Source organism: Catharus ustulatus, chromosome 18, assembly GCF_009819885.2.
Source record: "Catharus ustulatus isolate bCatUst1 chromosome 18, bCatUst1.pri.v2, whole genome shotgun sequence".
Taxonomy (NCBI): Eukaryota; Metazoa; Chordata; class Aves; order Passeriformes; family Turdidae; genus Catharus; species Catharus ustulatus.
Genome location: NC_046238.1, coordinates 12876352 through 12902652, shown reverse-complemented (window position 1 = coordinate 12902652; position 26301 = coordinate 12876352). Strand labels below are relative to the sequence as shown.

Here is a 26301-nt window from a genome sequence, read left to right as displayed (position 1 = left end):
AACAGTGAATGTGGTGTGGTACCTGGGAATCACGGGAAGAGCAGCACCACAGCCAGGAGGGGAGCTCAGCTCTGGGGTTACTCCATCCCCACATGTAAGTGGAGTGGAAAACAGCAGCAAGGGAATTAAAAACAGATTAGAAAAATAACAAGGCGGGGGAGGCAGGGGAGGGAAGTGGTTCCTGGCTTGTGAAATAGAAAAATCCAAAGATTCCTCCCATCCTCCTCATGTTTGCACCAGCAGGAGAAGGGAGCAGTTGGTGGCTGTGTAGATAATAGAACCCTACACTGGTTTGGGGTGGAAAGAGACCTTAAAGCTCATCCAGTCCCACCCCCTGCCATGAGCAGGGACACCTTTCATTAGACCAGTTGTCTCCAAGCCCCATGTTCAACCTGGCCTTGGACACTTCCAGGGATCCAGGGGCAGCCACGGCTTCTCTGGGCAACCTGTGCCAAGGCCTCAGCACACTTACAGGGAACAATTTCTTCCCAGTATCCCACCTAATCTGTCACTCCAGGCCTTTGTCCAAAGTCCCTCTCCCTGGCACAGGTTCCTATGGATCCAGCCTGTCCAGATCCCCCTGCAAACCCTTCCTGCCCTCCAGCATGCCTGTGGCTGTGGCAGGAGGAGCTGAAGTGTTACCTGCAGCTCACTGGGGGTGGCTGAGATAGACTAACCCACCCCAATCCATGAGGAAACTGGGTTGCCAGAGCATCCTGCCAACTGCAGGAGGGAACACAAGTGAGAGCAGCAGGCACTAAGAGGAGACAGGAATCATTAGGAATGGGAAATCCAAGCAAACAACTCCATCAGCAGCACTGCCAATTCTATTTCTCATAGCAGCAGCTCCTGGCATAGTTAACAACAGCTGGCTATCCTGGGAAAATCAGAACTCCAAGGATAAAAAGACAATTAGAAGAGCAAGGTGACAGCACTATCAGCAGGTGCCTCCAGGCATGAGCCACAGGGAAAACAGCTCAGAGTGATGGGGAACTCACAGGGAGGAGGGGAAAAGGGAATGCTGTTGTCAAAAGAGCTGGGAATAGCTGGACTGTTACAGCCAGCAATGAGCTGGGACAACAATGACAGGGATTGTCCTGTCCTGCCACAACCCCAGCAGAGCCACAAGCCAAGGCCACCTGGCCAGGAGCTTCTGTGAGGGCGGGGAGAGCAACAAGGGGATAATTCATGGAATGGGACAGGGAAGGTGCCAGATGCTTTGCAGTGTCACAGACACAAATCAAAGTGGCTTTTACAAACCAACACCTGCCTTGGAAAAAGGACTAAAAAAGGCCAACATGAGTTGAGCAACAAAAGTGACATTATCAGTGGAGTGATTAAAGGCAAAGCTGAGGAATAATTAATTATGGCTATTTTTTAATGCTGCCATAAAGGCTGGATCTGGGACACTGAAGGGGAACTCCTTGCTGGCTTGAGCTGCCCCTTGGCTTCCACCCACCCAACTGCACCCCAACCCTGCAGTGGGATCTCTACAGTTCCAGTGTCCCTCTCCAGAGCTGGATTTGCCCTTTCCACTCTACTGCAACAGGAATTTACCCCAGGACCAGAGTAGAGGGCATCACCAGCACAACCAAGCCTCTTCCTCTCCCCTGCCCAGAGCTCCCATCCTCCTGCAGTGCACACAAAGCTCCCAAAAGCAATCCTTCCCTGTTTTTCAAGAAGAAAACAATGGATTAAGGCAGAAGGAATAACCAGGTAACCCAAGTAATCAATCCCCATTATCCCAGATCACTGACCCACACCATAGGGTGTTGGTTTCAAAGTGATTCCACCCCAGGACAGTCACACAAGGTCAATCTAAAACAGCAGGAAACTCCATCTCTTCCCCAGCAAGCAAACTGCAATTGGTATTTTGAGAACAGGATACTGGGACAGGGCACAGGCAGTGGTTCCTCTGGGCACTGATCCTTCACTGTCAGAGCTGTGCTGCACAAGGAGCCCCCAGGTCACATTCCATACCCAGACAGTTACAGCTTGTACCCCAAGGGATGAAACTGTGCCCGAATCTGTTGAGTCTCCCTGGATTTTCTGGCTCCCGGCAGCAAGTGCCACCATTTAATTGGAGGTTTTACAAAATATTAATTATTCCTGCTCCATTTAAACCTATGACCTGATAATTCCCTCCTTTTTCTTGTTATAAGCACTTGTCCCCAACTTTTCCTAGACTCAGACAGCCACAGAATTGTTGAGGTTGGAAAAGACTTTAAGATCAAGTCTAACCATTAATCCAGCACTGCAAGGCCACCAATACCAATGACTCATGTCCCCAAGTGCCACATCCACATAGCTGTTAAATCCTCCAGGGATGGGGACTCCCCCACTGCCCTGGGCAGCTGTGCCAGGGCTGGAAAACCCTTTCCAGGAAGGAATTTTCCCAATATCCTCCCCTGGCCCAGCCTGAGGCCATTCCCTCTCCTCCTGTCCCTGTTCCCTGGGAGCAGAGCCCGACCCCCCCCGGCTGTCCCCTCCTGGCAGGGAGTTGTGCAGAGCCACAAGGGCCCCCCTGAGGCTCCTTTTCTCCAGGCTGAGCCCCTTTCCAGCTCCCTCAGCCTCTCCTGGGGGGCTCTAGCACATTTCCTGCACCATTGACCATCACCCATGTGGCACCTTCAGCTGTCCTTCTCCCAAATGAACAACACACTTTCCATCATCCTCCTTCCCTTGTCAGAGGAGATTTTATTTCTCTGGTTAATCTTGTGCCTGTTTGGTTGTTTGGGTTTTCTTTTCAAGTTCTGCTGAAAACTCTGTGAGTCACTGTGGGGAGAGACAGGGCATCTCCAGGGAAGAGATCACAGCAGCATACAGAGGAAACCTGCATTCCTTCTTCTCCACTCTGATTATCAACTCCCAGTTTTTCTGCTGCACTGACTCCAGCCTCAGCCAAAGGAACCAGATGCCTCTCAGAGTGGTTGGCAGGTGAGTTGTTCTTGGCACAGACACCAACACTGACCTGTCCAGTGAACTCCTGGATTTCAGCACCAAGAACACCAAAATCACTTTCTGTCAGCCCGGAATCTGCTCCGGATCAGGTGAGCACTGGAATCACAACACGGCTTTCACCCTCTCTCCTGCCAGGGATCCCCAAGCAGGGAACCAAAAGGACTCATCAACTCTCTCTCAAAGCAGCCCAAGTCCATTTTGGATAGTTTTCCTAGTGTGTAAAATACCAGCAACAGATTTCCACCCTTCCCTTGCACACTTTTCCAAAGACCCCTTTATTACACAGCCAAGAAAACAATCCTCATATATTCAGCACTCACACAATTCCTGGATGTCATGATACTGCTCTAAAAAGAAAGGATACTTTTACATCTATTTTTGCATTTGTTTAAAGAAAAGCCACCACCCACAGTCACTAAACACAGCAGGTGAAAACAGAAATCTGGAAAGAGCATAGGGAAACAGCCAGTACTGATACAAGCAGGTGATGGAGCTGGATGAGAACAAACTGAGTTTACTACAACTTCACCAACACTTTGCAATCCCACCTAGAAACAGGAATGCCAGGTTTGGCTGAGCAGAGCTTGGTCTGGGACTGTCCTGTCACACTCTCCATGTGTTTGAGAGGAATTAAGCACATGTGGTAATTGAGGAGAGAGCTAAGCCAGCAGCTCAGCTCCGCTCTCACTTTCTGCCGCTAATCCGCCCGGAATCCCTGGGCAGGTTTCTCCCTGGGAAGCAGGATAAGGACAGGGAGCTCAGGTCACATCTCCCAGTACCAATGCCCCAGGTCAGAGCTCACTACCAAAATACTCCTGACTGCACAGTGGGCAGAGGGGAAACCAGAGCTCCCCCATGCACAGAACAGCAAAGTCTCCTGTCCCACACTCGGTTTGGGGACAGGTTTTGCTGTTACAAACAGACATGAAAAGCAGTTCTGTGAAATGGCCTGTGGGTGCACAGCTCCAGCCAGCAGCCCAGTTAAAAACATTTCCACAGCTGTTCAATTCAGAAGAACTCCAGGGGCAAAGACACCCCAAAATCATGACCCAGCAGTGAGGATTATGGGCAACAATTTCCCAGTCTTTCTACCCATCAAATTTCCCATCAAATCTCAAACAGCCTAACAGCACTGAGGGATCACTGATTCCTGCAGAAACAGTGAATGGAATCCCAGCTCAGGCTCCAGCAGGTTTGTGAGTGATTCAAGGCTAAGTGTGGCAGTCAACACAACAGAAGGATGGGAAACATGCAGGGGGTGGAGAGCTGGAGAGGGCCCAGGAGAACCTCACAAGGTTCAACAAGTCCAAGTGCTCCAAGTGCCAGGTCCTGCATCCAGGTCAGGGCAATCCCAGCTGTGAGCAGAGACTGGGAGAGGAACTCCTTGAAAGCAGCCCTGGGGACAAGGACTTTGGGGTGCTGGTGGGTGAGGGCTGGACCTGCCCCAACCCTGAAACCCCCCATGCCCTGGGCTGAGCCCCCAGTGTGAGCAGCAGGGGAGGGGGGAATTCTGCCCCTCTGCCCCACCTGCAGAGCTGCCCCAGCCCTGGGGTACAGCACAGGAAGGACCTGGAGCTGCTGGAGAGAGTCCAGAGGAGCCCGTGGATGTGCTCCAAGGGCTGGAGCCCCTCTGCTCTGGAGCCAGGCTGGGAGAGCTGGGGGGGCTCACCTGGAGAGGAGAAGGCTCCAGGGAGAGCTCAGAGCCCCTGACAGGGCCTAAAGGGGCTCCAGGAGAGCTGGAGAGGAACTGGGGACAAGGGATGGAGGGACAGGACACAGGGAATGGCTTCCCACTGCCAGAGGGCAGGGATGATGGGATATTGGGAAGGAATTGTTCCCTGGGAGGGTGGGCAGGCCCTGGCCTCTGAAGCAGGCAATGCCCATGAGCACAGATGGATGCTCTTTGTGTCCTTTGCCAAGATAGACAACATCAGACACAAAACTGCTCCTCTGCCCATGTTACCAGCCCCCTCTGCCACCCTCTCCCCACCTTCTGGCCTCCCAGAGCCATGGATGCTCCTCCTTGAGGGCACAAATCCCTTTAGCTGCTCACTACCCTTTACATTCATTGCAGCCCACCTGAGCTCTGCAGAGCAGCTCTTGGGGAACACACAGGTTTTGGGGATCTCTCAGGCTAAGAGGCAGCAACTCAGACAATTCTGCACATGAGCAGACTTGAAGGACTAGGACTTCTACAGCAAATCCAGAACCTCTTCCCTTTACTTGCAAATATCCATTCAAAGCTCACAGGGGCACAATATCAGGAATTCTATTTTGATTCAAGCCAAACACACAGTCACTCTTTACTATAATTAAAAGATCTCTAATTGGGACAAACCATCAGTCAGCTGAACATTAAGCCATAAAGTAATTCACTGCTGTGCTCAGCTCTACCTCCACAGCACTCATTTACAGAGTGTCTTATCCCCTCTGGTCAGATCAGGAAAGCTTGGAAAAGCAGGAATCTGGTGTGGATTTTCTCTCCCATCAGCTCCATGGCCTGGAACAGAGCTGAGTCAGCAGAGCTGCAGCCACATCCACAGCACTGCTCTCAGCCTAGAGACCCTGGAGCCAGAGCCAGGAGCTCAGCACAGCCACAGCCTCAGCGCAGCCAGGCTCTGCATTTGCTATTTTTATGTGCAGATACAAACCAAAATAGCTGTCCCTGACTCGGCAGGCAGCAGAGCTGACAGCCCCTGTGACCGCTCCACCCTGACCCAGCACTGCCACAGCCCCACAGGCCTGAAGGGAAGGTAAAGCCACACACCACCTCTCCAGAAGATCCTTTCCCACACACCACCTCTCCAGGAGATCCTTTCCCACACACCCACCCAGCTGAAGGACTGGTCAGCCCCCATAGCCATGTCAGTGCAGCCAGGACCAGCAGAGTGTCCCACCCTGCCCAGAAACTTCCTCCTTCTCCTAGATCAGCTGGGCTCTCTGTCAGTATTTGCATATTCCAGAGATGGACTTTTAAGGGACAGAAAGTTCACAGCAATTAAAATCACAGAATGGTTTGGACTTTAAATACCATGTAGTCCAACCTCCCTGCCCTGGGCAAGGACACCTACCACTGTCCCAGGCTGCTCCAAGCCCCAACCAACCTGGCCTTGGACACTGCCAGGGATCCAGGGGAAGCCATAGCTTCTCTGGGCACCCTGTGCCAGGGCCTCCCCTCCCTCCCTCCCTCCCAGGAAACAATTCCTTCCCAATATCCCATCAAGCCCTACCCTCTGGCAGTGGAAAGCCATTCCCCCTTGTCCTGGCCCTCCTGGCCCAAGTCCCTCTCCATCTCTCTTAGAGCTCCTTTAGGCACTGGAAGGTGCTTTAAGGTCTCCCTGGAGCCTTCTCTTTTCCTTTTCTGAAGTTTGTTTACTGCAGCTTGAAGCTGTGCTTGCTTGTAGAAGAAAACCCAATGTTAATCCCAGAAGAGTTATAAACACTGAAATACAGACTCACAGAATCATTAAAATACTTCTAAAATATTCTGTTTGTCAAACTTAACTGACCCATTACAAAGCAGACCAATGTCACCCTGGGGAGGAGCTGTGGACCAGCCACAGGGCTCTGACAGCTTTACACACATACCTGTCCCATACCTATTCCAATTAACACCACAACAAAGAGGCAGAAAGAGAGATGCACATTGAAACAGCTCAACTAAAATATCTGTCATTCATCCACCAAACCTCCCCATGCTATGGAACACCTCCCATGTGGTGCCTGGGCCTCTGACCACAGCATTCCCAGCAGTCTCCAGGTCATTCTGCCTTCCAGAAGCAGCACCATTAGCTCACTGTTATGGGTCTCCACAATTCATAGCCATTCCCACTTTCCCACTGCTTTAAAACCTGCTCAGGCAGCTGAGATGAGATGGGTACAGCAGGGCTTTGTCCAACCCTTTGTCTCTGAGAGACCACCAACAGCCTCCAGCTATGCATGAATGCGTATCTGGGTGGGCTGTGCAGCACTGCAGAGCCCAGAGGAGCTGTGCCCCTCGGGAGCCGTACCTGACTGGTTGTTGCGCATGCGGATGGCCTTGGCCTTGGCCAGCTCCAGGGCCGTGACCCAGCGCTGCCTCTCCACCTCCGAGTTGGCCTTCAGGTGGTAGGTCCTGCCCCCGTTGGACAGCACGATGTTACACGAGTCCTCCGTGTCGATGTGGGCCGTGGACAGGTTGATGGTGCCCCGGCACGTGTGTGCCATCTCTGCCTGTGTCCTGCAGGGAACAGAGGGACAAGCAAGTGTCAGTGCCCCTGTACCTGACTCCAAATCACCTCCAAGGCACAGCACAGACCTGTGGAGACATCCCAAGCTGGCAGCACTCACATCCAATGCACTAAAGCTGGAAAAGGTCCTCAAACAGAGAAACAAGGACAGGCAGAGGTGTTCAGATGGAGCTTGTTCCCTTGGAGGAGCAACGCTCCATCATTCCTTACACATTCACATCCCACTGTGTCCACTGCTTCTGGCGGCTCTAAAAGCAAAGTTACCAAATACACAACACTGTCTTTCTCATCTCATTTCCACAGCCGCTTTTCTCCCTTCTCCCAGCAGTCCCACCTCCAGCAGAATCCAGCAGTCTGTGGCTCTTTTTACCCTCTCCCTTCCATCACTGCTTTTATCCAACCATGCTTAGACCTTGTATGTGCCAGTCCTGGGGTGGCAGCAGGAGCAGGGCAGTGCCCGTCCCCTGTGCTGGCCCTGCTGGGGCACCTCCAGTGCTGGGACAGCTCTGGGACCCTCCTGACAGGAGAGACCTGGAGGGGCTGGAGCGTGTCCAGGGAAGGGAACAGAGCTGGGGAAGGGGCTGCAGCCCCAGGAGAGGCTGAGGGAGCTGGAAAGGGGCTCAGCCTGGAGAAAAGGAGCCTCAGGGGGGCCCTTGTGGCTCTGCACAACTCCCTGCCAGGAGGGGACAGCCGGGGGGTCGGGCTCTGCTCCCAGGGAACAGGGACAGGAGGAGAGGGAACGGCCTCAGGCTGGGCCAGGGGAGGCTCAGGGTGGGTATTGAGAACATTTCTTCATGGAAAGAGCTGTCCAGCCCTGGCACAGCTCCCAGGGCAATACTGGTGTCCCCATCCTTGGAAGGATTTGACAGTTGTGTGGCACTGGGGGACATGGATTAGTGGCAGCCTTGCCAGTAGCAGGTTAATGTTTGACCTCAATGATCTTTCTTCCAACCTCAAAGACTCCACAAATCCACAAGAACATGGGAGCAGGGAGGTTTTAAGGCACAGCTCAGAGCTGCTCTCAAAAAGTGCTGGTGATCAAGCTCACGACAGGATGGAGATATGGTCCCTCTCAAGGAAGAATGGGCAGCAGTCCAGGGATACCCACTGCCAACCTGATTCCTGAAGTTGCTTTTTTACACAGTTACACAGAAGGGAGCCACTCTGCCTGACCAGGAACTCAAGCACCCAAACCCCCCAAACATCTCAAGTACATCTCTCACCTGCTCAGCCCTGACTGACACTGGTTTTTGGGACAGATTTATCCCAGGGCCATATCCAAGCTTGACATGAGGACATGAATTCTTCCATGTGCATCCTAAAGATTTACAGTTCGTGTCTCTCAGCACCACAGGGTAAGTTCAGACCCAGTGCACACTGTGGTTACACTTTTTGCAGGGGATGAGCTGGCCTCAAAGGAATCAAGCCCCAATTTTCATTCCCAAGTCATCCCTTCACACTGCAGCACTACTGTGTTCCCAGGAGGGATCCCTTCCCACCTTGAGAGAGCTGCTAAAATCATTTTCTCTTCTCCACACAGCAAAGATCTCCGAGGTGACTGTACTAAATCAACTGCAGACATTCAAACAGCCTCGCTTTCCCACCCAAGGAAACTGGGATGTTGCTCCCCCAACTCCCTTCCTGTGCCAATCTGCATGGGAAATCAATTCCTATCAATCAGCACCCACACACGAGGCAGGCACTTGACCCAGCCTGGAGCCAACACAATCTCCAGTGCCCACACAGAGGGAAAGAAGTAGAGGTGCCCTTCAGAGCCCTCGTGGTCAGCTGGATCTGCTTATTCACCGCTCGCACTCGGCTCTTACATAACGTGATCCCGGCAGATTTCCCAGTTCTCCCCTTCCCACAGTAACTGGAGTGCTGCATTTGGAAAACATCTGGCTGAGGGAGGTTAAACATGGACATGGAGCACACAGAGGTGGAGGCAGCTGAGCCTCTGGGATTTTTTAGCTCTGCGAGGGAGCAAAAACCAGCAGGATTCGCCCTCGGAGAGCCAGAATTAGAGCTGTGCATGGGAGGCTGGGGGGAATGACAGCCTTGGAGAGAGTCCTGACCAGGACACACCAGAGAGAAAAAATATCCCAAAATATGACTAAAGCACCCACCCACCCAGCCAGGAGACAGCTAACATCATCATATCAACATCAGCATGTCCCTTTTCCCAGCAGCAAGATCCCAAAGCACCAGGACATGCTCCATGGAAGCCTTGAGTGATCGGCCCAAGGCAACACTGCCCAGCCCAGGCACTCAGTCCAGACACAGCAGGACAGGAATCACAGACAGATGGCATGGCTTATCCCCAAAATCAGGCTTGTGGCAAGACCAATGCTGTTATGGATGTGCAAAGATCATCACAGAGGAGATTCCTTACTCTAAAACCATTGATATCTTTTACCATGATGCCAGCAAGACCCTATTTCAACCTCCTGTCCAACCTCTTCTGGACACACAGGTCCCAATTCCCACATGAATTTTGTCCAAGTCAGCAGATGCTGCTGCTCTGAATATATATTTTCCTTTTTTATTTCAACAGAATCATAGAAATTTCAGACTGGTGAAAATTGTGGCATCTCCATCACTCCCCCTACCCACCAGCCCAGCACAACTCTTGTATCCCAGCCACTCACAGTGACAACTTTTGCAAAAATCTTGAAAGATTTTCTTTTAAAAATATTATTTATAGCATTTCACCCTTTTTTTTTACTGAAAAAGCTGCTTCAGCTCCTTAACACCACAAATCTAAACACAGAAAGCTTGACAAGACAATTTACAGCATCAGTTCCTTAAAAGGGCTTCAGTCTAAAACTCCTGCAGTCTGATTTTCAGTGACTTGGATACTACAGCCTGACACACCGCAGTGCCATGAAAGAGCAGCAAATTATAATTTAAAGTCCTGCTTCATACTTCTGAAGGGACACTTGAGCTCCAGGAGGTTTCCCAGCATGCCAGCGCTGTGCAAGAGAAAGATGCTCCCAATTTTTAACAGCTGTACCAAATCTCCCTGGATATAAACAACAGATCTCCCTGTAAGGGCTCATAGGACAGGTTTATCTACAGAGCAAAGAGAAGAAGGTGAAAAAGGAGATAATAAAATGGCTTTTGCCTGCCAGCTCCACGCCTGTGGCTATCTCAAAGCCGAAGACCGAGCTCTGGATGCTGGGAAGATGCTGTTTACACAGAATCTGTAACTGTAACTGCGTGGCTCTGCTGGAAGTTAAAAGGACACAGCAAGGAATGAACAAACTCAGCTCACACTCTGCTCCCAACACTTAACAAGCACAAGGGATGCCCATAGAATTTCTCTTACCATTTTGTTTTCACCAGCAAGGCTCTGCCCCATTCTGGGTAGCCTTGTCCCTCCGCAAACTCGACTTCTTGTCTGACAGCATCGGGCAGAGGAAGCCAGCAGGGAGCTGAGACTGTCTCCCTGTCCCAGGCACAGCAGAACTCCAGCCTGAGCATCCACAGGAGGTCAGGGAGCTCCCAGTAGCCCAACCCTAGGCCCAGAGCATTCCTGCAATCCTGGCAGCTCAACAGCTGCCCCAGGTCAGCCAAGCAGCATGGGAGTGACACCTGGAGGGACCTTGTGACATTCTGTCCTGGCTGGAAGCATCCGGAATCATGAAGGGTCAAAAACACTCAGGGTAGTAAAGGACAGACCTCTAGAGTGGATTATCCACCTGAAACCCAGCAGGGAGCCACACAAACACTGAGCTGAGGGTCCCCTTCAAAGCTGGCAAAGGCTCCAGTATCACCCCTGTTCTATAGCACCTCCACAGGGAAAGCCAAATACGGTTTCAGTTATATCCTGAAATACATTCATACTCTTGTCCTACAGCTTTCCCTGATTATCCCAAAACCATTGCTTTGCTATCAGCCTCAGAAATCAGCACACCTGATTCTACATCATAGAATCATGGAATGGTTTGGGTTGCAAGGGGACATTAAAGACCATCTCATTCCATGGGCAGGGACACCTTCCACTGTCCCAGGCTACTCCAAGCCCCAATGTCCAACCTGGCCTTGGACATTTCCAGGGATCCAGGGGCAGCCACAGCTTCTCTGGGCACCCTGTGCCAGGGCCTGCCCACCCTCCCAGGGAACAATTCCTTCCTAATTTCCCATCCAGCCCAGTCCTCTGCAGTGGGAAGTCATTCCCTGTGTCCTGTCCCGTCCCTCTCCAACTCTCCTGGAGCCCCTTTAGGCCCTGGCAGGGGCTCTCAGGTCTTCCTGGATACCTCTCTTCTCCAGGTGAACACCTCTCCCAGCCTGTCCATAGGATGTCAAACACTGAATTCCCATCTTATCACTGTTTCCTGGTGTAAATGTAGGTCACTGCAGGGCTCACACTCAGCCACCTTCCCAGGACAGGCTCAGAGGAAGACAAGGTGAGCAGGTGAGACTCCTAAAGACTCAGGAAGTTTTGTGTTCCTTATCCCAGTGTCTCCTTCCCCCGGGGCTTTCACTCCCTGCTTTAACACCACAACCAGTGAAATCTGGGTACTGAGGAGTTCAGAGGCTGCATCTGAACCCCCAGCCTCAGACCACACACTCCAGGGACTTCACCCAGCATCATCCAAGAGCCAGCACAGCTCAGGAGGAGCCAGAACAGCTCATGAGCAGCCTCTGACTCAGCCTTCTCTTGGGAAAGCAGCACCAAGTGCTCCAACAGGGACCTGCTGGGAGCTCTGGAACAAGCAGGAGGCACCAGGAGCCACACCACACCATTTGCAGGGCACCACTCAGCTCCCTGGACACTGCTTACCCAGCAAGTGTTTCCTAATTCAAACAGCATTTAGAGAAAAATCTGCTGCTGCTGCACAATCTTGGGGGTTTTTCTTTGCCTTACATAATTATTTAAGTTGTTTTCCGAGGAAGTTTTGCTGCCCAGGTTTGGGGGGGTGAGTGCAAATCCAGCAACAGCTTCCCCTGCACAACCAGACAGGTTCCTGCAGGTCCCACACTTGAGCTGGAAGGGCAGCACAGAACAAGGGCAGAGCCAGCAGGGATGCTCCCAGCTCCTGCTCTCTTAGGCAGGACTCAAGGAGAAAATAAACATCTGAAGAGCTTGAAAAGAAAAAGGCAAAAACTATCAGGCAAGAAAGTGAAATTGTTGGTGGTTTGGGGTGGGTTTTGAGCCTATGGTTGTGAGGTACAGAGACTTCACAGCAACATTTGTCACTACACACGTGGGATGGAGCAGGACACCAGTCCCAAATACATCCCTGGAGCTGGCAGATGGACACATGGAGGGACTTTCCCAGTGAGCTCCACCACCACACTGCATTTGCAGCTCAGAAACACTTTTTGGTTGTCAGATTGCAACACAAGTACAAATCTAGGCTCCTGAGCTGCTGCAGATCACACCCAAAGCCCAATCCCACACAGCCAGGAGCAAACACACCCCCCCACAACACAAACACAAGAGCTTCATAAAACAGACAGAGGGGTTTTGGACAAGGGCCTGGAGGGACACAGGGAATGGCTTCCCTTGGACATGAGCACGATTAGATGGGATATTGGAAAGAAACTCCAATTTCTGTGAGGGTGGGCAGGCCCTGGCACAGGGTGCCCAGAGAAGCTGTGGCTGCCCCTGGATCCCTGGAAGTGTCGAAGGCCAGATTGGACATTGGGGTTGGAGCAGCCTGGGACAGTGGCAGGTGTCCCTGCCCAAGGCAGGAGGTGGAACAAGATTATATTTAAAGTCTCATCCAGCCAATCTATTCCATCATTCTGTGACACCCTCACTGCTTATTACACCACTGACCTCTCCAGACTCAGAGATTAAGACCTGGTATTTTTCTACTGTTTCTTTTACGGATTAAGTAGAAACCAGTTTATAACATTCATTTTTTCATCATACTGGAAAATATTGCAACATTAAGGGCTCTGCAGCCTTAGAGAAAGGCAGACCAACTGGGCAATGTCCTTTGGAGTCAGATGCAAGGACTGCTGCAGGCAAAGGGAAGGAGATAAATCAAGGAGAGGGAACAAACCAGGTAGAATTGGACAATTCAGTAGCTGGGGACAGTATTTTATTTCCTTCCCAAGAGTGGGAGCAGCACAAGAGATGCCACAGCCCTGAGTCCCTGCTGTACCTGAGCAGCACAGTCGCTCTCCCCACAGGATGCAGCAAAAGGCACAAGGATTTCCAGGCAGAATTCAGAGTCTACCAGGGCAGCCTGGGTTAGGTAGAGCTCTCCCATTCCTCACAGCATTCCCACAGGGTGCAGGGACAGGAGCTGCACTCCCCATTGCTCACTGCCAACAAAAGGCTGTTGTGCCACCACCCCCTCCCAGCATCACCCACACCATGAGAGACAACAGCTCCTCATGGCTCCACTCCCACTTCAGAGTATCCATGCCCACATCTGGAGTTTGAATTCCCTGTCACCCCCACACTCCAACCTTGAAATATTAGATGAGCCCATCGGCACAAGTGCTCCAAGGCACATTTCCCAATAATATGAGATTTCCCATGTCCTTTGTTCTGTTTTTGGAGGTATAAAACCTTTTAGGCATGAGAAATCCCAAAAAGCACTTGAATTTGAGCTCACATGCCTGAAGTCAGGGCATGGAACATTGAAACCAACCTCTTGGGGTCATTACTCTCCCCGGGTTCAAGGAAAAAGGGAGTTTATGACAACTCAATCCCAGAACTCAAATACCCAAGGGGATGCAGGCGTGTGGCTCCAGAGGTATTTTCCCAGTGAGTTCAACACACCACAGCTGGTTAGCAGGGCTCTTACAAACCACAAGCTCCATGTGACAAACAGCTCAGATTTCCCCTTTGCTTCCTCTTTTCCCCTTCCCCAAAACCAAGGAAGCACAAACCGACCCCAAACAAGGGCATGGCAAGTGTTGGGCTGAAACTACTGTAAAAGCATAGGATTTAGATCTATTTAAAGGCCATCTAATCTGTAACTGGCTCCAGTTAGGATGAGCACGGATTGGGAATAATCAGGGTTAAAGAAAAGCCTGCAATCCTCACCAGCCTAAAGGATACAATCCTGGCTGCAATCCTCACCAGCCTGAGGGATGCAATCCAGGCTGCAATCCTCATCAGCCTGAGGGATGCAATCCTGGCTGCAATCCACGCTGAAATCCACGTTGCAATCCTCACCACCCTGAGGGACACAATCCAGGCTGCAATCCTAGCTGCAATCCTCACCAGCCTGAGGGATGTCTAGAGCTCAGGTACTCACCACCTTCATAGAGAATATTCCCCAACAACCTACCCAGCAGCTTCCCAAGCTGGTTTCCAGGACAAACTCCTGCCCACACTGGGACCCAACACCAAAGAGCCTCAGCAAGACCACCCAAGCATGGATTTAAGAAAAATTTGGCCATGCAGCTCTTCTATAAGCAAGTAATAAGCACAGCAATTCACACTCCTTTCTCCAGTGCTTTTCCACTTTAATTTGGCTGCAATACCCACCCCAACAAAGGGACAAGGAAGAACCGTCTGCTCCAGAACATTCATAAACAGCCCTTGGCTCTCAGAGAGGGAAAAAACCTCCAGAGGAGCTCAGGACAGGCAATTGGTCAGATAAATTCCCTCAGAGGCATGGTACAGGACCTGGCCTGCCAGGAAGGTTCTGTGCAACACCCCAGGAGGATGGGATGTTGTGCCAACGCCAGCACTTCCTGCTTGGAAGCACCTTTGATGTGAGAGAGTTCCATGAGAACACCCTGCTGGGGAAGTGCATGAGCGTAAGACATGCTCAGGGCAGGAGAACCAACACTGCCAAGCTGAAAAGGCTATGAAAACAACACCCAAGCTACCTACCCTCACCTCTTTTCCTAAATAAAATCGAGGTTGAGCTGATGGGAGGCCGAGGAACACAGAGCAAGCTCTTCCCAATATACAAGATATCTGAGCTGGTGCCAAGTACAGGGGCTCATTTCCTGAAAACTTGTGTAAAACCTGCAAAAATGCACTCAGACCCCAAAATGTTTTCCCTGCCAAAATCAGAATCACAGCAAAAGGCACAGTTCCCTTCCTCTCATTCCTCAACATTCTTTCTGCAGTGCCCCCACTGACAAGACTCACACCCCAAACACAAAGATACCCTGAAGTCAGCCCATCCTGCTGCACATCTCTGGGACTGCCTTTTATACCACATTTTTGCCTCACACGTGCATGGTGCAGGTTTTCCGCCAGGACACTTCAGCAGCGGCCAGGAGAAAAACTGAGCCATAGTGCAGATACCTGCAGATATGGCTGAGACTTTGTGTTGAAGATTTTATTACCAAAAAAAAAAACAAAAAACCAAAAAAACCACCCCAAAACAACAACAAAAAAAACCACCAAAACTAATTTTTAAAAAAGTTACTAGCGAGCACTCCCACTGCTGCCAGCACACCACGCTATCTCCTTTGCACCCTGGAGTGGCCAGTGTGGCCCTGGCTGATAAGGATATCAGCCCTGCAAACACAGACACCCGAGAAGCTCCTGGAGGCACCAGTGGGGCCTCACCTGCTCCATCACCCCCAGCTCTGCAGGGCACGGGCAGCTCCCCGAGCTGGTGTCACTCGGAATGACCCTGGTTCCTACCCAAAGAGGGTTTTAACGCCTTCCCTTCCTGCAAGACCACAATTAAAGGAACTCGGCATGGGGAGAGCATCTCAGTACGTGACAAGAAGAAAATGCTCCTAAGAGCGTGTCCTTGGTGGCAGCTGGCCCTCAGCTGACCCAGCACAGGGACACTGCTGTCCCTCAAAGCCTAGAAAACAAAACAGCAGAAAGGCTGCGGGAACCAGGCTCCAGGCATGGAGCTGGAATGGCTGTGAGGAGCCAGGCTCTGCACAGGGAGTTGGGAATGGCTGTGAGGAGCCAGGCTCTGCTCATGGAGTTGGGAATGGCTGTGAGGAGCCAGGCTCTGCACAGGGAGTTGGGAATGGCTGTGAGGAGCCAGGCTCTGCTCATGGAGCTGGGAATGGCTGTGAGGAGCCAGGCTCTGTACAGGGAGTTGGGAATGGCTGTGAGGATCCAGGTTCTGTACAAGGAGCTGGGAATGGCTGTGAGGATCCAGGTTCTGTACAGGGAGTTGGGAATGGCTGTGAGGAGCCAGGCTCTGGGCACGGAGTTGGGAATGGCTGTGAGGAGCCAGGCTGGGCTCACAGAGTTGGGAATGGCTGTGAGGAGCCAGGTTGGGCTCACAGAGTTGGGAATGGCTGTGAGGAGCCAGGCTGGGCTCACAGAGCTGGGAATGGCTGTGAGGAGCCAGGCTCTGCACAGGGAGTTGGGAATGGCTGTGAGGAGCCAGGCTCTGCACAGGGAGTTGGGAATGGTCATGGGGAGCCAGGCTCTGCACACAGATCTTCCAAAAATGGCAGAGGATCCCCCCCTTTCACCACAGTTTGGTATTTTCTTTAGTTTCCAATGTGAAATGCCAGAGATCCAGAGATGAAAATTCCCACCAAGACTTTGGCACAAAAGCCCACCAAGAATTTCAGCTGCTGCTGAGTTTATTACATCAGTGATATCACATCAGTCATGCACATTCTGGTCCAGATCCTGTCACCTCCAAAGCTAGCAGGATAATCCAGGACTTGGGCAGGCCCAAGCCATGAGCTCGGTGGCTCATTTGTAAACAAGGACCAACTAGGAGTGACCACACACAAGGTTCATTTGACAAATGCTCTTTTCTGCACAAGAAATACATTCACTGCAGCAGATGAGAGCCTCAAGCAGTCATTTCTCTCATTCCAGCCTCTGCTTTCAAGTTTTTACTGGTGCTTCAGCCCTTGGGAATTGTGTTAAATGATCAGCATAAAGATCAGCCACAGTCAACTCATGTTTGTCTTTTCTCACCACCACAGCCAAGGACATACCAGGACATGGGGCACACACAGTCAACATTAAAACCCAATTTTTATTTCCCATCAATTCCCATCTCATTCACAATATTCCAACTGGCTTAAAAATCCTGGTTCTCCAGACTATAGACTTTAGGGCTGTATTTGCTTCAAGCACAAGACTTACCCCATCTTTCCAAGACTGAGGGTGCACAGATGAACTCACTTCCACGAATTTTTCCATGCTGCAAGCATCTCTCTTTTCTGCACGTTACTGTCAATGTTAATGTTTTCAGTACCCAATAAATCTCCCTCACAGACAGCACATGAATTACAGTCTGTGACCTCAAACATCACTCTAAAGTCATCACACTCCTGACTTCTTGCCAGTTTTCAAACAATGCTCAATTATAGCTCAGGATCTCTGTGTGGAAGAGATACTTCTTAGGGATAGATATCTAGATGCAGAATTTCCTTCTGGATGAAATATTCCTTAAGGATGGATATCCGGATGCAAAGCCCACATGGGTGCATAAATATATTTTTTTCTCAATTTTAAGGCATGAGAAGAAAGATGAAACTTCATCTTTAAAAGCTGAACTGTTGCTTCTCAGCCCTTGACTATGAATTCTTCAATTCAAAACCACTTTCCTACACGTCTATGTAGAGGCAGGTGTGTGTCAGGACAGACATGGAAAGAGGATCCTTCAGTTCCATCTTCTCCCTGAACAGGACACACAGCTGCCTCTGCTGAAGGCAAACACCCAACACCAGCCAACAGCAGCAATTTCTGCAGCCTCCTGTGACCCCTCAGAACTTTATTCTGTGACAAATCTATGTTCAGCTCTACAATGAGCATATCCTCCTTCTGGGAGCAGTCACCTCTGGGGAAGTGGTCAGTGCAGGCAGCTGCCTGCTTCCAGAACAGACTTCAGTGGGCAGGAAATCACTACTTGAGAGCAAAAGGAGGGAACACCAACTTGAGTATTGCACACAAGGTGCCTCTGTGACCTCCACTACTCAGGAAACAATCAGCTGATCCTTGCAGGACACGCTCCTGAGGAGTGTGGAGGTCAGCAACCCCAGGGAGAGAAGGTTTCCCATGAGAACTGAGGAAACAGAGGGAAATGCAAGCAGCACAGCAAACCATGGCAGCAGTGTGAGTGTGAGCAAGGGGCAGTGTGGCTCAGTGCAAGACCTTTTCCATCCCTTACAACACTACCCATAAAATAAAAAATGTTGGCAACTGGCATTCCAGATGCTGGAAATGCCACGAGTTTCATTTAAAACAGAAATCAAGAGTTAACCACTTTTTGGGCCATGATTGGGACCGAGGGTGCTTTTGGATCAAATCCTGCAGGTGTCCAAGTGATTTTGGCCAACAACTTGGGGACAGGCCTGGCACATCCCAGCCGCTTCAGTGTAAGACCCAACATCCTTCTGCACTGAGTCTCAGTGTCAGCATGAAGGGGAATGGTTTCCCACTGCCAGAGGGCAGGGATGGATGGGATATTAGGAAGGAATTGTTCCCTGGGAGGGTGGGCAGGCCTGGTACAGGGGGCCCAGAGCAGCTGTGGCTGCCCCTGGATCCCTGGCAGTGCCCAAGGCCAGGTTGGACATTGGGGCTTGGAGCAGCCTGGGACAGTGGAAGGTGTCCCTGCCCATGGCAGGGTTGGACAAGATGCTATTTCAATTCCATTCCAATCCAAACCATTCCATAAAATTGTAATCCAAGTGCTCAGGGCTGCACATTTTCTGCAAAAACCCCTACAAATATTGACTGTGGGTTACCAGGAACAGCCAAGAGGGAAGGCAAAGTCATTGACCTTCACTAGGGACGGCTCTCACGCATAGACGAGGGTGAGTTTTCAGCCGATTTCCCAACTGCTCAGACCAGACTATCTGTGTCATTTCAGTGCATTGTGTTGCAAGACAACTTGTGTGGTGCAATAAATGTTCAGAGGCTTTAATGCAGAAACATTTCAGTTGTTTCAGCACAATCTGAGTCCAGCCCTTCACTCTCACCCGGCTGCAGCCAAGCCTGGCCATCACCTCCCTGCACAGGACACCTTCACACCTCCCAGAACATCCAGCTACCATCCCACCCCTCTGATCCACATAGGAAAGGCTCACATCCACAAAAGCAGCACCAGCACTTAACCTAAAGTCACTCCTTCCCATTCTAGCAGCCACTCTGGGTAGCCAAGGAGCTTCCAAAGCAGCCTGCTGTATACACAAAGGTAACCAAGCAATCCACAGAATTATGCAATGGGTGGGAAGGGACCTTAAAGCCCATCCAGTTCCACCCCCTGCCATGGACAAGATCATCTTTCATTATCCCAGGGTGCTCCAAGTCCTGTCCTATCTGGCCTTGGACACTTCCAGGGATCCAAGGGCAGCCACAGCTTCTCTGGGCACCCTGTGCCAGGACCTCCTCACTTTCACAGGGAACATTTTCCTTTTAATATCCAATCTAAATTGACTCTCCTTCAGCTTTAAGCCATTCCCCCTTGTCCTGTCCCCCCAGGCCCTTGTCTGAACTCCCTCTCCAGGTCTTTTGGAGCCCCTTTAGCTGTTGTTTTTTCATGAGGAAAAGCCCCAGTTTTACACATTGCTTGGCCAGACAACACCGCAACCCCCTCAACTGCTCAGACTCCTGGGAAGCAGCAGGATTGTGCCAGGAGGTCCCAAAATCCCACTGCAGCCCAGGTCCTGGTGCTTCATACAGGACACTGAAAGCCTCCATCCCCTGGAGCTCGTGTCCAGCAGTTCCTGTCACAGGGACAGAGCTGGGAATGGTTTCCTTTTAGCCCTCAGCATCTTTCATTTCCATAGGGACAGCAGCCAATGCTCCCTTCCCCAGAACACCTCCTCCCCTGCCCCTCCAACAACTACAAAACCAGACTGCTGGGACAGAATGCACGGCTCTGGCTGCTCTTGAGGACAAATCCCACCCAAGGAAGGAAGCAGACAGGTACCACACACAGTCTGGGTGCTTTGCCAGTGCAGGAAAACAAGGAAAACCGGAGAAGCAGAGAGACACTTGCCATGTGTCCCAGCAGGATCCATACAGTGATCCACACTCCCAGTGAGGTGTGAGACAACAAACACCACAAGTACAGCCAGCATCATAAGCAATCCAGCTCTCCAAAGCTTTTCCAGAGCTTTTCATCTTCTCCAGCCAACAGCAGGGAGATGAAATGTTGCTCTCCAGTTTTAAACTCCCATGTGGGGAAGAGTACCTAGTTACACAAATCTTTAAAGAGATAAAAGGCCAAGCTTGGCCTGGAAACCACTCTCTGAACTCATCCATGTGCTCCTTGAATGACTCCAAGAAGTGGCTCATGGCCCCTCTTCCCAGCAGGACCCTCAGCTCTGGGGGTCTTACCCTGGCAGGTTCAGCAGCTGGAAGGATTCCACCAAATGAGCCCAAAGCACACAAGGGAGGACACAGGAAGTGTGTCAAGGGAGAAGGAAGAGGCCAGCTGAGCTGCAGAGGAACAGAGCCCAGGGTTGAGCTGGTTTTCCCAAGCAGGACTTCACATGGGACAAATAAAGCTGTGACCACTCTCCTCCTTTCTTCCCAGGATCCACCAAACTGCTTGAAAACTCTTTTTTTTTTTACCTTCTCTACACATTTTTATTTCTTTAACCTTCTGCAGGAAGAAAAACAGGAAACATTCAATTTTGTATCTATTTTTATGTTATCAGAGATTTTAAAAAATTGTTTAAGAGGGGACAGAAGCTGGGCCACTGTAGGGAATTCTCCCATAGGAACATAATCCAGGAGCTGGACTTCAATGATCCTTGTAGGTCCCTTCCAACTCAGGATATTCCATGACTCCTTGATATTAAGGAGCACAGAGCAGTGAAAAGCAGCACAGTGCCCTTTTCCCAAGTGTGGGAGTAGGATCACATCGCATCCAGGCTCACTTAAGCTAAGCTGCTCCGACTCCACCACTTCCACATGGGAGCAGATTCTTTTTATAGAGACCTGGCATGGCACAAACATTTCTCATAGGGTTGTGTTAAGGGATAAAGGTGCAGCAGCAGGATGTGCCCCCACAAACTGCCAGCACAAGACTGCACTAATCCCACATAGGGATTTCAAGCACCTCTGCTGGGTGTACATCAAACCAGCAGGTCCATAAATAAACCAATCTGCAAATTAAAACTATACCTAATGGTATAATGGTCTGTTATATGGTAGAATGGCAATATTTTGAATTTGGAAATCAAAGCCACACCTAATGCTAATAGTGGAGTTCATGTATCTGCCCCATGGGACAAAGGGCTTACTTACTTCCTTTACAAGGCAAATGGAAAACAGCAGAAATATTTGGAGGATGGTATCTTGAATGTCAAACAAAACCCTAATTCCCTCTGTACCCATGAGGATGCCTCACTTCAGGGAAATGCCTGACATCATACTGGTGTTTTAGTTACTTTACAAATTCATCCTTCCTAAAACCTCAGAAATTATAAATCTTCATGGAAACACCTTGGACCAAATTCCCAACATTAGCCTCATTACATTAAAGCTGAAGGAATTAAGATTGTTCAGCCTGGAGGAAAGAAGGCTCCAGGGAGAGCTCAGAGCCCCTGGCAGGGCCTAAAGGGGCTCCAGGAGAGCTGCAGAGGGACTGGGGACAAGGGATGGAGGGACAGGACACAGGGAATGGCTTCCCACTGCCAGAGGGCAGAGCTAGATGGGATATTGGGAAGGAATTGTTCCCTGGGAGGGTGGGCAGGCCCTGGCACAGGGTGCCCAGAGCAGCTGTGGCTGCTCCTGCATCTCTGGCAGTGCCCAAGGCCAGGTTGGATGGGGCCTGGAGCACCTTGGGATGGTGGAAAGTGTCCCTGCCCAGGGTGGGACTGGATGGGTTTCTCATCCAGGCCATTCTATGACTCTATGATTAAAGATTTTGTTCCCCCACCCAAGTCTGACCCTGTGACATGCCAGGCCTGACACCACAGCCTCTGACAGAGAGAAGTTTCAGCTCCTCACCACAATCCCACTGCTTCCTACAAATGCATCACTGCCTCCCTGCAGCATCCACAGGGATTCCTCCCTAAAGCTCTCAGTCTCCACTGCCTGCAGGATGTGACTCTCACAACTATTAAGCCTGTTCAGGTATTGTGCACTTGGAAATCAATTGTACAAATCCTGATGGCATCAATCCCATTTTCACATTGTGTGCTTGGTGCTTAAATTAACCTACAACATCCCAAAAATGGAGAATACCAGCTATGGGCAGCCAGAGGTTTCAGTCTTGCACTGCAAAGGCTCCTTAGGGCTGCAGTTGTGCAGCAGAACTCAATCCAATCCAGTAATTACAGACCTTATCTGTGCTGGGATATAGAGCTGCAGCCACTCAAGGTACTTACAAGTGACAATTCCAGGCTGGATGTCTGCAACTGTAAGGAGGAAAAAATGGGCTTGTTACAGAGCAACAAAGACCAAATTTCCAGACCTTTACAAGTCAACATTCAAATTTAACACTAAATTTTCAAGGAGCTTGCATCCATAGGTTTTTCCACTTAGAAGTAGAAATTTTTACTTCCTTCCTTGTGGTGAAAAGGAAGGGGACAGAGAGCATACTCAGTGTTTACTCACAAAAAAATGCAGGTTCCTGGGAATACAGTTCCAGGGCAGCTGGTACATCCCAGAGACTGAACAGGTAAAAAAATAATTCCTGTCCATCAGCTCCTAGGCCAATCCCACTCCTAAAAGGATCAGAAATACCACCAGGTCTTTGCCTCCCAAGTGTCCCAGCAAAACACTGTACTTAAAATAAGCTTTAACAGATAAAAGCCTGATAGAGAAGTAAAGCACAGCTTAATCTCATAAATTTGGTTTGCCAATCCTCAGGCTGTCCCAGTGTCAGGCAGCTCCTCCCTCAATGCAGAGTGACATGGAAGTGGAGGCTGGTCTATGAAATGGCCTGAAGGGTTCAGACACAGAGCCCTTCAGGCACAGACCAGGGCTCTCCTGGCACTGACAGGACAAGCCATAGACAGGACATGGCTTTTACTCATCCCCCATCAGCACCCAGAGAGCAGAAGGTAAACTCACAAAAAGTGTCAGAAATAATCACAGAATGTTCCATGAAATGTGTCTGGAAGGCACCTCAAGAGGCCTAAGGTCCAGTGTGCTGCTCTGAGCATCTGCATCCAGACAAGGTTGCTCACAAGCCTGCCTATCCACAGCTGGAATTTCCTGCACCTCTCCAGATCCCTATCCCAGTGTTCAGTCCTCACTCCCAAATCAACATGCTCCCATGTGTCCATGCAGGATTTCCCATGTGTTCTCCCAGCCCTGTGCCTCACCCTGTCACGAGCAGGGCCAGGCTTTGTCCTCTCTCTCATACCCTCCACCATGGAGCTGTGGCTATCCCGTCTTCTCTGCTCCAGCCTCATCCTGGCAGGCCCCAAACCAGACTGATGGCCCAGACAGGATCCTCCTCTGCTGAGCAGAGGAGACAATCCCCTTCTCTCAACACTTCTGCTACCACAGCCAGAGCACCACTGACCTCTGGTCACTCCTGGTCACCTTCTTGTCCCCAGAGGCTCCTCTGCAAAGCTGCTTCAAGCAGCAGCTCCAGAGCAGGGCTGGTGTTTGCCCCTGCTGAATATCACAGGGTTCCCATCACCCTGTTGCTCCAGCCTGCCAGGTCCCTCTGAAATCAGACCTGTGACCTCTCTGCTTCACTTGGCATCACCCACAGCCCAGCTGTAACAGCACTCACCCGTTAATAACCACATTACACAGCAAATACTGCAACTAATGAACCGTGATCTTATCACAGCTACCAAAAACCAATCAAATTATATGTACTACTAATCAATGCCTGAGAGGATACAGCTAACTGGAGCAGCACCACCACCCCAGCTCCCAAAGGGAGTCCTGCATGCTGTGCACAATTCCAAGTGGGAGCTAATAGTGTACCATGTGTGCCAAATGTAAATTATGTGGCCTTAAGATGACTGTCACCTTTGTACCATCACAAAATGACTTTTAGTTTGAGCACTCTCTTCCTCCTGCTTACAAAAATTCCATCTCAGCAGTGATGCAAAGTCAAGGAGCCTCAAGCAGACTCTCCCCAGCACAAATCACAGAGACCCAGCTGACAAGGAATGGAAAACACTGCTGGGGTAAAATAAAGCCATGGAGTAGTTCCACTTGACCACACACTATAAACCTGCAGTGCCTTCTGCTCCACAAGCCCTGCTGGGAAACACCACAGTAACAACTTGGGAATAATAAACAGCAGGTAAACAGCATTCAGCATCAGTCACAGGAACATGCATGCTTGGAAACAGAAAAGATGGAAGGTCTCAGTCTTCCAAGAACAAAGAATGGGGCTGCTGGAGAGCACAGCCCTGATACCAGGCACCACCCGAGCACTCAAAAAGGGCTTCAAACCAAAGGCAGAAACTGAACACAGGATCACAGGATCATGGAATCTCCTGAGTAGGGAGGGACCCACAGGATCATCCAGTCCAACTCCTGGACCTGCACAGACACCCCAACAATCCCACCCTGCCCATCCCTGGCAGCGCTGTCCAAACACTCCTGGAGCTCTGGCAGCCTCAGGGCTGTGCCCGTTCCCTGGGGAGCCTGGGCAGTGCCCAGCACTCTCCTCTGGGGGAAGAATCCTTTCCTAAAACCCAACCTAAACTTCCCCTGACACAACTTCATTGGCTCCTCTCAAGCTGTGGGAACAGTTGCCACCCCCACCTGCTGTGTAGCATCTCCACACCTCAAAGACAAAAATCTGCTTCTTTAATCTTGTGGTCTCCACTTCTGCATAGTCCTGGAGAGGAGGTGCATGTCATGAGCACATCCCAGTCACCCATGTCCATGCTCCAGCCAAATCCTCCCAAACTCACCCCATCTTCCGAACTGGGACCGGTGTATTTTTCAAGCGCTTCCAAGAAGAGCCACCACTCCTGACAGTTGCAGAAGACCTGAAAAAAAAAGTTTGTGGAACCACCCCAGTGCATTTCACAGGAAAAGAGAAACTTCAAAAATCATTAAGATTTACAGAGTTAGGGAATTAGTTGCCATGGATATTTGCTGCTGTGACAAATGCTCTAATTCCGTGCTGGGGTGACTGACAGGCACAAAGCACCAAGTCAGCTGGGAACAGCAACACAGCACGGCTGGAACACAGCACAGCACAGCCCCACATCTCTGGGAGCATCCCTGAGGAAACTCAGCCATAGGCCTGAACATCACCAGCACCAGGAGGCCAAGTGACTCCCCAAAGGAGCTTTGTTCCCATCCAGGGATGCTGTCACATCCATGGCTGTACCACGGGAAGGAGAGGTCACTGTTCTTAGAGAGCCCACCCAGGCACAATGTTTAGGTGTCTGTGCCAACCAACCAGCCTGAAGTGAGAACAACTTACTCACTACAGCAATCCAGCAAGCCCCAAGGACAACATTTTCCTGCTCTGTTTCTTATAAAGTTCCTAGAAGAAACCTGCTCTAACTATTAATAACAGATCACTGCTTTGCGTTAAAGAAGGAAAAGAGAAAGGCTTTGACTCCCACTTCACCATATTTACCCCCACATGCATTGCAGGAGATGCTTTAAACAGCCACGCGTGCCCAGACAGTGCTCTCATCCAGAAAGATTTGGAGAATTAAGACTATTTTTAGGGAATGAAGCACCTCCCTCCGAGTCACTGCAGGGACATACATCTATCCAGTCGTGATTCAAAGCAGAAATAGCCTTGAAGAGTTAGATAAAAATAAAAACTAAAAAAAAAATGCCAGGAAAGGGGATACTAACACAGTTTGGTGTGAAAGGAAGGGCAGGGAAAACAGAGGTGACAACGGGTTTGGCCACAGTCAACAATGCTGACAGGGCAGCAGCTCTGTCAGTGCCCCTGTCACAATGTGACCTGTGAGCAGCTCCAACCCCACAGCGATGCTCACAGAGAGGAGCAGCATCACCTGGAGACAGCGCAGGTCAGGTACAAAACAGCCCTGCCAAGAGCCCTGGTTTGCAGAGGGGGAAGCGAATCCCAAGTGCCTGGAAGGGGACCAAAGAGGAGATTTGCTCCCATTTGTTCTGCTTGCATGGCAGAGCTCCACTGACACGCAGTCCCACGCTTCCATCTGCATGTTTAATTCCAGCGTTGATCCGTTCGCAGCCCAAGGCTCTGCACACACGGCTGTGAGTCAGCAGCCACTGCCCCAGCACCACACACACATCCAGCTCTGTTTTCCTCCAGCTTCAGCTCTGCCTGCCCAGCCAGCAGACACGGGAATATTATGT

General features: G+C 50.6%; 1 protein-coding gene across 5 annotated transcripts in view; it reads right to left on the bottom strand.

Annotated features, from left to right (window-relative positions):
• The window catches only part of OSBP2 (oxysterol binding protein 2), a 92331-nt gene that overhangs the window by 59568 nt on the left and 6462 nt on the right, over positions 1-26301 (bottom strand). For 2 of the 5 annotated variants that reach the window (XM_033075700.1, XM_033075701.1), the window contains exon 2: positions 6972-7180. In XM_033075700.1, the coding sequence (XP_032931591.1) occupies positions 6972-7180 (209 nt within the window). Of the gene's footprint in view, positions 1-6971; positions 7181-22400; positions 22431-24905; positions 24984-26301 lie in introns of those variants that run through there. The other 3 variants (XM_033075702.1, XM_033075704.1, XM_033075703.1) reach the window with 3 other exon arrangements.